Below are 12293 nucleotides of genomic sequence, written 5' to 3'. Positions count from 1 at the left end.
CTTTGTCCCAGCAGCCGTGTCTCAGCCGCGCCGCACCGTCCCAGCGGTGCCGTCCCCGCGGCACCGTCCCAGCAGCTCTGTCCCAGCAGCTCTGTCCCAGCAGCTCTGTCCCAGCAGCTCTGTCCCAGCAGCTCTGTCCCAGCAGCTCTGTCCCATTCACCCTGCCCCAGCAGCACCGTCCCAGCCGCACCGTCCCAGCAGCTCTGTCCCAGCAGCTCTGTCCCAGCAGCTCTGTCCCCGCAGCCCTGTCCCCGCAGCCCTGTCCCCGCAGCCCTGTCCCCGCAGCCCTGTCCCCGCAGCCCTGTCCCCGCAGCCCTGTCCCAGCAGCCCTGTCCCCGCAGCGCCTTGTCCCCGCAGCCCTGTCCCCGCAGCACTGTCCCCGCAGCTCTGTCCCCGCAGCTCTGTCCCCGCAGCCCTGTCCCCGCAGCCCTGTCCCAGCAGCCCTGTCCCCGCAGCCTTGTCCCCGCAGCTCTGTCCCCGCAGCCCTGTCCCAGCAGCCCTGTCCCAGCAGCCCTGTCCCCGCAGCCCTGTCCCCGCAGCCCTGTCCCCGCCGCCCTGTCCCCGCAGCCCTGTCCCCGCAGCCCTGTCCCCGCAGCCCTGTCCCCGCCGCCCTGTCCCCGCAGCCCTGTCCCCGCAGCCCTGTCCCCGCAGCCCTGTCCCCGCAGCCCTGTCCCCGCAGCCCTGTCCCCGCCGCCCTGTCCCCGCAGCCCTGTCCCAGCAGCCCTGTCCCAGCAGCCCTGTCCCCGCCGCACTGTCCCCGCAGCCCTGTCCCCGCAGCCCTGTCCCAGCAGCCCTGTCCCAGCAGCCCTGTCCCCGCCGCACTGTCCCCGCAGCCTTGTCCCCGCAGCCCTGTCCCCGCCGCACTGTCCCCGCAGCCCTGTCCCAGCAGCTCTGTCCCCGCAGCCCTGTCCCCGCAGCACCGTCCCAGCAGCCCTGTCCCCGCAGCACCGTCCCAGCAGCCCTGTCCCCGCAGCACCGTCCCAGCAGCCCTGTCCCCGCAGCACTGTCCCAGTCGCCCTGTCCCTGCTGTAGCTGTACAGCCCTGGGAGTGCCTGCTGAGGGGGGCAGGGTGGGGGGAGGGAGGGATTGCCTGCTGAGGGGGGCAGGGTGGGGGGAGGGGGGGGAGGGTGCCTGCTGAGGGGGGCAGGGTGGGGGAGGGATTGCCTGCTGAGGGGGGGGGAGGGAGGAGGGGGGAGGGAGGGATTGCCTGCTGAGGGGGGCAGGGAGGAGGGGGGGAGGGATTGCCTGCTGAGGGGGGCAGGGAGGAGGGGGGAGGGATTGCCTGCTGAGGGGGGAGGGTGGGGGGAGGGAGGGAGTGCCTGCTGAGGGGGGCAGGGAGTAGGGAGGGAGGGATTGCCTGCTGAGGGGGGAGGGAGGGAGTGCCTGCTGAGGGGGGCAGGGTGGGGGAGGGATTGCCTGCTGGGGGGAGGGAGGAGGGGGGAGGGAGGGATTGCCTGCTGGGGAGGAGGGGGGAGGGAGGGATTGCCTGCTGAGGGGGGCAGGGAGGAGGGGGGGGAGGGATTGCCTGCTGAGGGGGGGGGAGGGTGGGGGGAGGAATTGCCTGCTGAGGTGGGCAGGGTGGGGGAGGGAGGGAGTGCCTGCTGAGGGGGGCAGGGTGGGGGGAGGGAGTGCCTGCTGAGGGGGGCAGGGTGGGGGGAGGGAGTGCCTGCTGAGGGGGGCAGGGTGGGGGGAGGGAGTGCCTGCTGAGGGGGGCAGGGTTGGCGGAGGGGGGCAGGGTGGGGGAGGGGTGGAGGGAGTGCCTGCTGAGGGGAGGGGGGGGGGAGGAAGTGCCTGCTGAGTAGGGCAGGGAGGAGGGGGGAGGGAGTGCCTGAGGAGGGGGGAAGGAGTGCCTGCTGAGGGGGGATGGGAGGAGGGGGGAAGGAGTGCCTGCTGAGGGGGGCAGGGAGGAGGGGGAGGGAGTGCCTGCTGAGGGGGGCAGGGAGTAGGGAGGGAGGGATTGCCTGCTGAGGGGGGAGGGAGGGAGTGCCTGCTGAGGGGGGCAGGGTGGGGGAGGGATTGCCTGCTGGGGGGAGGGAGGAGGGGGGAGGGAGGGATTGCCTGCTGCGGGGGGCAGGGAGGAGGGGGGAGGGATTGCCTGCTGAGGGGGGGGGAGGGTGGGGGGAGGGAGGGAGGGAGTGCCTGCTGAGGGGGGCAGGGAGTAGGGAGGGAGGGATTGCCTGCTGAGGGGGGAGGGAGGGAGTGCCTGCTGAGGGGGGCAGGGAGGGGTGGGGGGAGGGAGTGCCTGCTGAGGGGGGCAGGGTGGGGGAGGGATTGCCTGCTGGGGGGGGGGAGGAGGGGGGAGGGAGGGATTGCCTGCTGAGGGGGGCAGGGAGGAGGGGGGGAGGGATTGCCTGCTGAGGGGGGGAGGGTGGGGGGGAGGAATTGCCTGCTGAGGTGGGCAGGGTGGGGGGAGGGAGGAGTGCCTGCTGAGGGGGGCAGGGTGGGGGGAGGGAGTGCCTGCTGAGGGGGGCAGGGTGGGGGGAGGGAGTGCCTGCTGAGGGGGGCAGGGTTGGCGGAGGGGGGCAGGGTGGGGGAGGGGTGGAGGGAGTGCCTGCTGAGGGGAGGAGGGGGGAGGGAGTGCCTGCTGAGTAGGGCAGGGAGGAGGGGGGAGGGAGTGCCTGAGGAGGGGGGAGGGAGTGCCTGCTGAGGGGGGCAGGGAGGAGGGGGGAAGGAGTGCCTGCTGAGGGGGGCAGGAAGGAGGGGGGAGGGAGTGCCTGCTGAGGGGGGCAGGGAGGAGGGGGGAAGGAGTGCCTGCTGAGGGGGGCAGGGAGGAGGGAGTGCCTGCTGAGGGGGGCAGGGTGGGGGGAGGGAGTGCCTGCTGAGGGGGGCAGGGTGGGGGGAGGGAGTGCCTGCTGAGGGGGGCAGGGTGGGGGGAGGGAGGGAGTACCTGCTGAGGGGGACAAGGGGGAGGGAGTGCCTGCTGAGGGGGGCAGTGTGGGGGGAGGGAGTGCCTGCTGAGGGGGGGCAGGGAGGAGGGGGGAAGGAGTGCCTGCTGAGGTGGGCAGGGTGGGGGGAGGGTGCCTGCTGAGGGGGGCAGGGAGGAGGGGGGAGGAGTGCCTGCTGAGGGGGCAGGGTGGGGGGAGGGAGGGAGTACCTGCTGAGGGGGGCAAGGGGGAGGGAGTGCCTGCTGAGGGGGGCAGTGTGGGGGGAGGGAGGAGGGGGGAAGGAGTGCCTGCTGAGGTGGGCAGGGTGGGGGGAGGGGAATGCCTGCTGAGGGGGGCAGGGAGGAGGGGGGAAGGAGTGCCTGCTGAGGGGGGGGGCAGGGGGGGGCGAGGAGTGCTGCTGAGGGGGGAGGGAGTGCATGCTGAGGGGGCAGGGAGGAGGGGGGAAGAGAGTGCCTGCTGAGGGGGGCAGGGTGGGGGAGGGAGGCCTCCTGAGGGGGGCAGGGAGGGGAGGATGCCTTGAGGGGGGCAGGGGTGGTTGGAGGAGTGCCTGCTGAGGGGGCAGGGAGAGGGGGGAGGGAGTGCCTGCTGAGGGGTGAAGGGAGGAGGGGAAAGGATGGAGTAGAGAAGGTTAAGGAAGTGCCTGTGAGGGGGCAGGTGGGGAGTGTTAATCGCTGACCGTCTCTGATGTTTCTTGCAGGAGACTGAGTGATACTCCGGTGGTGAAGAAATCTGAGATCCCCAGGGCCAAGCCCCGCCCGTCCAATCAGCCGCCAGCAGAGGTCGACCCGGAGACCGTCCTGAAGGCGCTTTTCAAATCCTCGGGCCCCTCGACATCAGCCCAACCCACCGCTTTCAAGATTAAACTCTAACCTGCTCCAGCGATGTCCGCCTCAGCATCAACCACAGCTCGGGCCCTCTGTGTGTCCACTCAATTCTTTTCTTTAACACAGTTCTGTAAAAAAAAACGTTTCCCAACTCGTTTGTGTTTTAGTCCCTTCTAGTTGGCAATTCCCGGTGGGAAGAGTCTCGCGATACTCTCCCCCACCCCCCCCCCCGCCCCGCCCCGGGTATTCCGATCTCACTGGCCAATGGCCTGATCAGACATGGCAGCGTTTCAATCCGCCTGCTCCACAAAGTGCATTCCTCAATACTGGAGAAACATTGTGTTTGTCGACGGAGGGAAATACAGTCAGTTGGGATGCTGCTCCCGTGTCCCCTCACCGTGGCTGGGTCCTGTGGGAAATTGTTTGTGACGGACAGATGCAGTACTATCAGCTGCTGCCCCTTCCCCAGCCCAGTTTCTCCCGTGTACCCTCCTCCCCGCAGTGATAAAGGTTGAGTTGTGTGTACCTGCCTCAGTGTGTGTCTCAGCCGCTCCCCTTTAACCTCCTCTGACCTTCTCAAACTGCCTTAAATCGTATGACTATGGGGACGAAGCACAGTGGGCATGTTAGATCAGCACAGCAAGTCTTTCAGCAACGAGCCACATTCCCTGTTTGTAATCCTGACAGACTCGCCGTGTTTTCCCGGGGTTTCCCAGGTTGTCTTCCTGACAGCTAAGTGCTGGGCTGAGGTTGCGGGGAACTTGCTGGTTGGTTTGATGCAGTGTAAATAATTTGCCAATTCCAGGACTATGCTCTGACAATGCTGCAAGTTGACGTCAGTGCCTCGACAGATCACTTCTCCCCATGCAAAGAATCCTTCTCCTGACAGCTCCTCACTCACAGGCCTGACCTCCTCACAGGCCTGACCGCCTGAGCGACAGCCGGGCGAGGGATTCGTCAGGTACCCTAGCTCTGAACGTAAGAGAACTGGGACCTGTCACTCAATCTGCGGCTCTGGGAAAGGACTTCCTCCCTGTGCTTACTGTAGAGAACACATTTGATAATTGTCGGTGATGAATTTTTAAATTTGGAGTAAACATTTCATTTTTTCCAATTAAGGGGCAATTTTAGCGTGGCCAATCCACCTACCCTGCACATCTTTGGGTTGTGGGGGCGAAACCCACGCAGACACGGGGAGAATGTGCAAACTCCACACGGACAGTGACCCAGAGCCGGGATCGAACCTGGGACCACTGCGGCGTTAGGCAACAGTGCTAACCACTGCACCGCCATGCTGCCCCCAGTGATGAATTCTTTAACCTCTTTCTGGTCCTAGTGAGTGCCCTGATCCTAGAGAGGAGGGAAGGTTCGAGGGATATTCCACAGGGATGGGTATTTCAATGGGAAAGCCATTTCACTACACAAATATGTCTTATAGCAAAAGGTACGTAGATTGTCAAAAAGCGAGGTGTGTAGTGTTCTCAGTTTGAAAGCGAGGGTAGATCCCTCTAGAAGTGTAAGTAGATCCCTTTGGGTGGGTCGGTAGGTGGCACTGTCTGGGTGTGTTAGTGGATTGTAATGTGTCTGGATGGGTCAGTGGATCCCTCTCGATCCATTAGATAACGTCACCTCTGTGGGGAAGGTTGAGTAGATTATCTTGCATTTAGATAGACTGGTGAGTATATCACCTCATTTGGTAGGAGGCCAAGTAGATCTTTGGATGGATGGGAGAATGAGTAGATCGCTCTGCAGCCCGGGTAACGGGCTCACACTTTGTGTAAGCAAATCACTTTCAGAGCCTAGTGTTTACGATTTGAGGATTTTATCCTGTAGTCCTGCCTGTCCAGGTTGATTCCTTCCTGCTGCCCAGGAACATCCACCTCTTGTGTGAGCCCAGGCCACCAGTGTTGTCAGGCTGCTCGACTGCTGGGGCCAGAAGAGCATAAGAAATCGGAGCAGGAGAGGAGCACAGGGTCCACTAAGCCTGCTCCGCCATTCAGTACCGTGATGGCTGACCTCAGGCCTCACAGCCAAGCTGATCCCCCACAGAGGGTGGGTAGTTTAGAAATGTTTAGAATTTTAAATCTGCCGGTCACATTGAGGGCAATCAGATGACCAGTTAGAGAATTACAGTGGAGTTGAGCTTTTAAACAGGATTGTCTTTTTTTTTTTAAGTCAATGGGCGTATTTTTGCAGTGCCGGTGTGTTGGTGAATCTTCCCCGATTTGAAGTTTGAATTGTGTGAGTTGCCAGGTTAATACAGCCCAGGCTGGGAGCAGGGTCCCAGAGTGGCACAGTCTTTAGGGGAGCTATGTTCGGGGAGACTACAAGCTCATGCAGTACCCCACGGACAGCAATTTAATGACCACATAGCGACCCTAGAAAATGTTATACCTTATCATGTGACTGATAGCAGTAGCGCGATGCTGAAATAATGTCTGGTGTATAATGCGGTAAGTTACACGGTGAAGCAGTGGGAGACAGACCCCTGATACACCACGTTGTTTGGTTCATTGGGGGGAGAATGGACCAGTGTGAGAATACAATTTCAGACTTGGTTATAAAAATTCCTCCAGTTTATTAGTGGCTTTTATCAAAAATCCATTTGATCTTTTTATCAAAACAACATTAAATACAAGAGGAGGAAATGTAACATTGCTATCTGGGCAGTTTGCCACTGGGAGATTGTCAACCCCAGAGCCACCTGCCACAAGGGATAAAGTGACAGGCTATCCTACATCTATCAGTGTCCGACTCCCAGCCCCCTCCAGTATCATTCTAGCCTGTGGCAGGGAGGAACGAGCTGGGAACCTCATGGGATATTGTGTACTGATAACGTTAGGGGGCCTGTTTAGCTCGGTTGGCTGGACAGCTGGTTCGTGATGCAGAGCAAGTCTAACAACAGCGTGGGTTCAATTCCCGTACCGGCTGAGGTTATTAATGAAGGCCCCCGCCTTCTCACCCTCGCCTGAGGTCTAGTGATGCAGCCTATGGTCATCTGGGACTTTTCATACTGTTAATGTCTTGCACAGTTTAGGCCTCACATTCTGAGCCAATGGTGAGGCAGTGCTGCACTGCTTAATAAGCTGTTGAGCCAAAGCCCAACTGCTATCCGATGGGTGTGAAAGATCCTATGGCGCTATTTCTAACAGCAGGCGTGTTCTCCCTCACGTCCTAGCCAGTATTTAGTCCACACCATCATCATCACGTTGCCGTTTGCGGCGTTCAAAGTTGGCAACTACATTGCACGTGGCCACAGGTCAAACAGTGCTTCATTGGCTGTAAAGCACTTCGGGCAGTCCCTCACGCTGTGAAAGGCTCTATATAAATGCAAGCTCTTCCTTTGTGGGACATCATATTTCTAAAGTTATGGCAGGGAGGGCGAGTGTGGGGTCGGATTTCCACTGGGTTTGTCCCCGCCTGCCACATTTATCCCATTCCAACTATTTCCTCGGGTTTGTAGGGGCAACTTCCTGAGTCGTCACAGCGGAAATGTTGCATTTGAGGGACTAAATTAGTTTTAAATGAATATATTTTTCACAAAATAAACCCCCAGGTTTGCTGTGGCTACATGTTGAACCCAGAAATATATGAAGTGAATATTGTTAACACCTTTAGACGGTTACCCAGGTTATAGAGGGAGATTTGAGCTGAGTATCTGCTTATTAAATGTGCTCTCCCCTCCTGAATTACCCTACGACATCTGAGCAACACAGGCAGACTAGTCTGTACAAAGGCGCACTGGTTCTGAATGTGTGCTAAGTCAGGACTGGTACAGTATCTCTGGCATCAGGTAATTCTGGGGGCTGGGCTATAGCCTGTGACAGGCAGTCTGATACAGACTGGATGCAGAGTAATGGGAGCCTGGTGGATGCATATTGGTAGAGTTGATTCCCCAGTAAGCCCAGAGCACAGTTCTGTATGTGGCCATGCCACCGCCAGTTTTACGGAGCCGTGTTGCGTTCAGAAGGTGACCATTTTGAGCAGGTTTTTCCATGTTGGGAGTTTGACTGTTTTAAACCAAGTGTGCTTTGTGCACAAAACGTGGACTGTGTCTGACTGGACAGGATGTGTAAATAGGTTTATCTTATACAATGGATTCTGTTCCTCATTTGCAATACGGCCTAAATAGACATTGTACAGAAAAATAACTAGTCGTCTCTGTCTTTTTCTTAAAATATTCAACAAATGCACAGTAAATGGGAATTTCCTTATCCCACAGTATACAGAGGCCATTCCCTCCATCATGCTCAACCAATTCAGCTCTTCGCCTTGACAGCAGCAGCTTACAAATACTAACTAATATTTAGGATATTTGCAACTTGATCTCATTGACTTAAATCCAACCTTTAGTGGTAGGCAAGGATTTTATTATCCCCATCCCAATCTTGAAGGTGGTGATCTATTATTTTGGGAAATCTCTACCCAATGGCAAGCCGCAGCCCATTCCGATCCTCCTGTGGTGTCTGTATACAGGTCAATCCAGACCCAGTAATACTGAGGTCAGTTACAGCCCCCCCCCCCCCGCCCCCCCCTGTCCTCAGCTCACCCAACATCAGCTGGGGCACAGCCAACATCACAAAAAAACAGATTATCTGTTCATTGCTGTTTGTGGGAGCTGGTGTGTAAATTGGCTGCCATGTTAGCTGCATTACAAGAACAAAGAATCCCCTGGGGGGGGGGGGGGGCATTTTGTTAATTATTTTAAATCTGTGTCACTCCTGCCAGCGAAAATAGTTTCTCCCATGTTTACTGTATCAAAATCCCTTGTGATTTTAAACATTTCCATTGTGTGAAGTCGAGGGCCATGGCTCTTTTTTAAGAAATATATGTTCATTCGTGGACGTGAGTCTCTGGAAAGGCCCAGGATTTATTGCCCATTCCTAATCGCCCCTGAGAAGATGATGGTTGAGCCACTTTCCTGAACCGCTGCAATCCGTGCGCTCAAAGTGCCATTCAGGGGGCAGTTGCAGGATTCCTACCCAGTGAAGGGACGGTGATATGTTTCCAAGAATCCACCCCAGTCTAACGGGACTGACAGCTCCTTTCAACCACTTGTTAAAAGAGATGAGCGTGGAGCTCCCACCTCAGTTCCTACTCTGCTGATGTAACCATCCATAGATAAAAGAAATAATGTGTGCTTTATGTAATTGTGGTTAATCCAGTTGGCTGGTTCGCGATACAGAGCGTTGCCAACAGCGACAGGTTCAATTTGTCCATCTGAACATTTGTCCAAGGTGTGACCCTCAGGTTAAATCACCACCAGTCAGTTGTCTATCAAAATAAAGTGGAGAGAGCAGCCTATGGCCCTCAGGGGGGGGGGGAGGGGGTTGAAGCGACTCCCCCATAATTGCTACAATTCTATCTGACAGTGGTTAGCACTGCTGCCTCACAGCACCAGAGACCCGGGTTCAATTCCAGCCTTGGGTCACTGTCTGTGCAGAGTCTGCACATCCTCCCCTTGTGTGCGTGGGTTTCCTCCGGGTGCTCCAGTTTCCTCCCACAGTCCAAAGATGTGCAGGTTAGGTGGATTGGCCATGATAACATTGCCCCTTTAGTGTTCACTAAGAAAACTCCTAAGGATTTCACGTTGATTCACGAACACTTGACCGCAGACTACGGGCTGGATTTTACAGGTCACCGCTGGCATATTTGGGGAGGCACCATGGTTAGCACTGCTGCCTCATAGTGCCAGGGATTCGGGCTGAATTCCAACCTCTGGTGACTGGAGTTTGCACATTTTCCCCGTGTGTGCGTGGGTTTCCTCCAGGTGCTCCGGTTTCCTCCACAGTCCAAAGATGTGCAGGTTAGGTGGATCGCACATGCTGAAATGCCCCTTTTAGAGTCCAAAGATGTGCAGGTTAACTAGGGTTACGGGGATAGTATTGACTGCAGACTCTGAGCCGAAGGTCTCTTTCTGCACTGTAGGGATTCTATATTTCGTGGATAGGGAGGGGTTGCTAATGAATAAAGTAGAAGGCCTCCACCGATCCCTGACCTGTCTCCTGTCTCCCACGTTATGGTTGGGCAACCCACCTGTCCTTAAACCTATTGAGGCCCTTAAAGTGGCCAATTAATGGTTGTTTCCGGGCGTTTGCTGTTATTTCACCCAGGTGGGCAGCCTGGCGGCTCCCGCTGCATGGGCTATTGTCAGGCAAGAAAGGAGATCCCCAGTGCCATCAGAGGCACCTCTTTACCTCAACAAAATTAGAATTCTTTCCACCCGGGCCTCTCTCAACACAGCTTCTCCCACCTCCCTCACTGGAGTCTCCCAGCCAGGCTTGTCCAACATTCCGGGTTTACCTCTGAGCCCGAGCTCCATGACTTCTTCCTCGTGGACTGGCTGCAGCCCATCAGCGACCGCCACGCTAGCCTAGTGCTGCTGGCCAATTAGATTGGCTGGTCGTTCTCCAGGGCAGGACTTTCTCCCAGATGGGAGCACCAAGTCCCACTCTGAATCAGTTAAGGCCGCTCCCAGCGTAACATCACTTCGGGGCAGCCAGATTCTGAGTCAGCAGCCTTTGGAGTCCATGCAACCTGCTACAGAATATACCTTTTCTCCCCTTCCACAACCAAACTGAGTTTGAAAGTTTGGACACAGCCCCAAACATAATTCGGTTAGATTAAGCACATTTACAGAAAAGGATAATGATAGACCAAGACTAGGGCAGCACGGTGGCGCAGTGGTTAGTACGGTGGTGCAGTGGTTAACACGGTGGCACAGTGGTTAACACTGCTGCCTCACGGCGCCGAGGACCTGGGTCACTGTCCATGTGTTGAGTTTGCACATTCTCCCCGTGTCTGCGTGGGTCTCACCCCCACAACCTAAAGATGTGCAGGTTAGGTAGATTGGCCATGCTAAATTGCCCCTTAATTGGAAAAAATCAATTTAAATTTAAAAAGAAAAGCTATAGAAAGACAAAGTTTTAAATTGGGAAAATACTAATTTTACTTTTGGTTTAAGGGGTAATTTTAGCGTGTCCAATCCACCTACCCTGGATATCTTTTGGGCTGTGGGGGTGAGACCCTCACAGACAGGGGAGAAGGTGCAAACTCCACACAGACAGTGACCCAGAGCCGGGATCGAACCCAGCTCCTTGGCGCCGTGAGGCAGCAGTGCTAACCACTGCACCACCGTGCCGCCTTGGGAAAAGACCGATTTGACTAAGTGGGGATGAACTGGAATAAGTTACTTGAGGGTAAATAGCATCAGATCATTAGAGGTGTTCAAGGAGGAGATGGGAAATCAGAGCAAGTATGTTTCCTTATGGGAAAAAAGGGTGGGATTCCGCAGTCTAGACCCCTGAATGTCTTTGAACATACAGAGTTGTTTCGTACAAAATGGGAAGTTAATGCCAGATACAGAGCGTGGTCGGATATGGAGAACCCAATGGTGTAGGAAGGCTGGAGCACAGAAGGGCAGGAGTGAAATGAAAGAGGGAATTAGGACATCAACGAGTGGGTATGAAAACATATTGGCAAGTAAAATCAAGGAAGACCCCAAGATGTTTTATAAATACATTTCGAGCAAGAGATAACTAAGGAAAGGGTGCGACCGATTAGAAACCGGTGAGTGTGTGGAAATAGAAGCTGTGAGCATGGTTCTTCATGAATACTCTGCACCTGTCTTCACAATAGAGGGAGGACGATGGAGATACTGCAGTTTTGCAGCAGGTTGGGATAATCATGGTGCGAGAAAATATCAAGGGGTTTAGCATCTCTGAAAGTGGATAAAATTGCCAGACCCAGACAAAATGTAGCCCAGGCTGAAAAGCGAATCAAAGGAGGAAATAGCCGAGGCCTTGTCCACCTTTTCCCAATTCTCAGGGTTTGTGCTACGTACCACTGCTCAAAAAGGGGAGCAATGCATAGACCCAAGTAATCAGAGGCCACTCGGCCTAATCACCTCACCTTACAATGGTGCTTTATATTTGGATGGACAATACAGTCATTAAGAGCACAGATTAATCGAGGTCAGCCAGTGTGGATTTGTTATGGAGACGGCACGTTTGGCCATCTTTTGAGGAAATGCCAAGAGAGGGTTGACGAGGATAGCGAGTGCGTTCGATACGGTCGGGATTTCAGCAAGCCTTTTAACAAGCTCCCACGGAACAAGTTGGTCAGTTAAATAAGAGCGCATCGGATTCAATGGGAATTGGAAAGTTGAGTCCAAAATTAGCTCAACTGTGCATAAAGCAAAGTGAAATGGTGGCAAGTGTCTTTGTGACTGGGAAGTTGTTTCCAGGGGTGTTTTGACTGACAGTACTATATCCCTTGCTTTTTGTGGTGCATGATCAATGATTTTGACTTAAATGAAGGGGGACATGACTAAGAAGTTTGTGGATGATAGAAATTGACTGTGCGGTTGTCAGTAAGGAATAAAGCTGTCGACTGCAGCAAATGTTTAATAGACTGGTCAGTTGGCAAATTAAATTCAATCCAGAGAAGAGTGAGATAATGGCAAACAAGACGAGAGAATACACCAGAAACAGTAGGATACAGAAAAATATAGAGGACCAGAGAGATCTTTGAAGTGCATGTCCAACAGAGCATGCTAACAGAATAGTTACATTAATCCGTGGTC

At 55.6% G+C, this 12293-nt stretch overlaps 1 protein-coding gene across 1 annotated transcript in view; it reads left to right on the top strand.

Moving 5' to 3' along the window:
- The window catches only part of poldip3 (polymerase (DNA-directed), delta interacting protein 3), a 49287-nt gene extending 41427 nt beyond the window's left edge, over positions 1 to 7860 (top strand). Inside the window, exon 9 of the mRNA XM_038783493.1 lies at positions 3583 to 7860. Coding sequence (XP_038639421.1) covers positions 3583 to 3754 — 172 coding nt within the window. The 3' untranslated portion in view covers positions 3755 to 7860. The remainder of the gene's footprint in view (positions 1 to 3582) is intronic.
- Positions 7861 to 12293: the final 4433 nt, after the last annotated feature.

This window comes from Scyliorhinus canicula, chromosome 23, assembly GCF_902713615.1.
Source record: "Scyliorhinus canicula chromosome 23, sScyCan1.1, whole genome shotgun sequence".
NCBI classification, from domain to species: domain Eukaryota; kingdom Metazoa; phylum Chordata; class Chondrichthyes; order Carcharhiniformes; family Scyliorhinidae; genus Scyliorhinus; species Scyliorhinus canicula.
The sequence above is the reverse complement of the archived record's forward strand: the minus strand, read 5'-3'. Positions and strand labels throughout refer to the sequence as shown.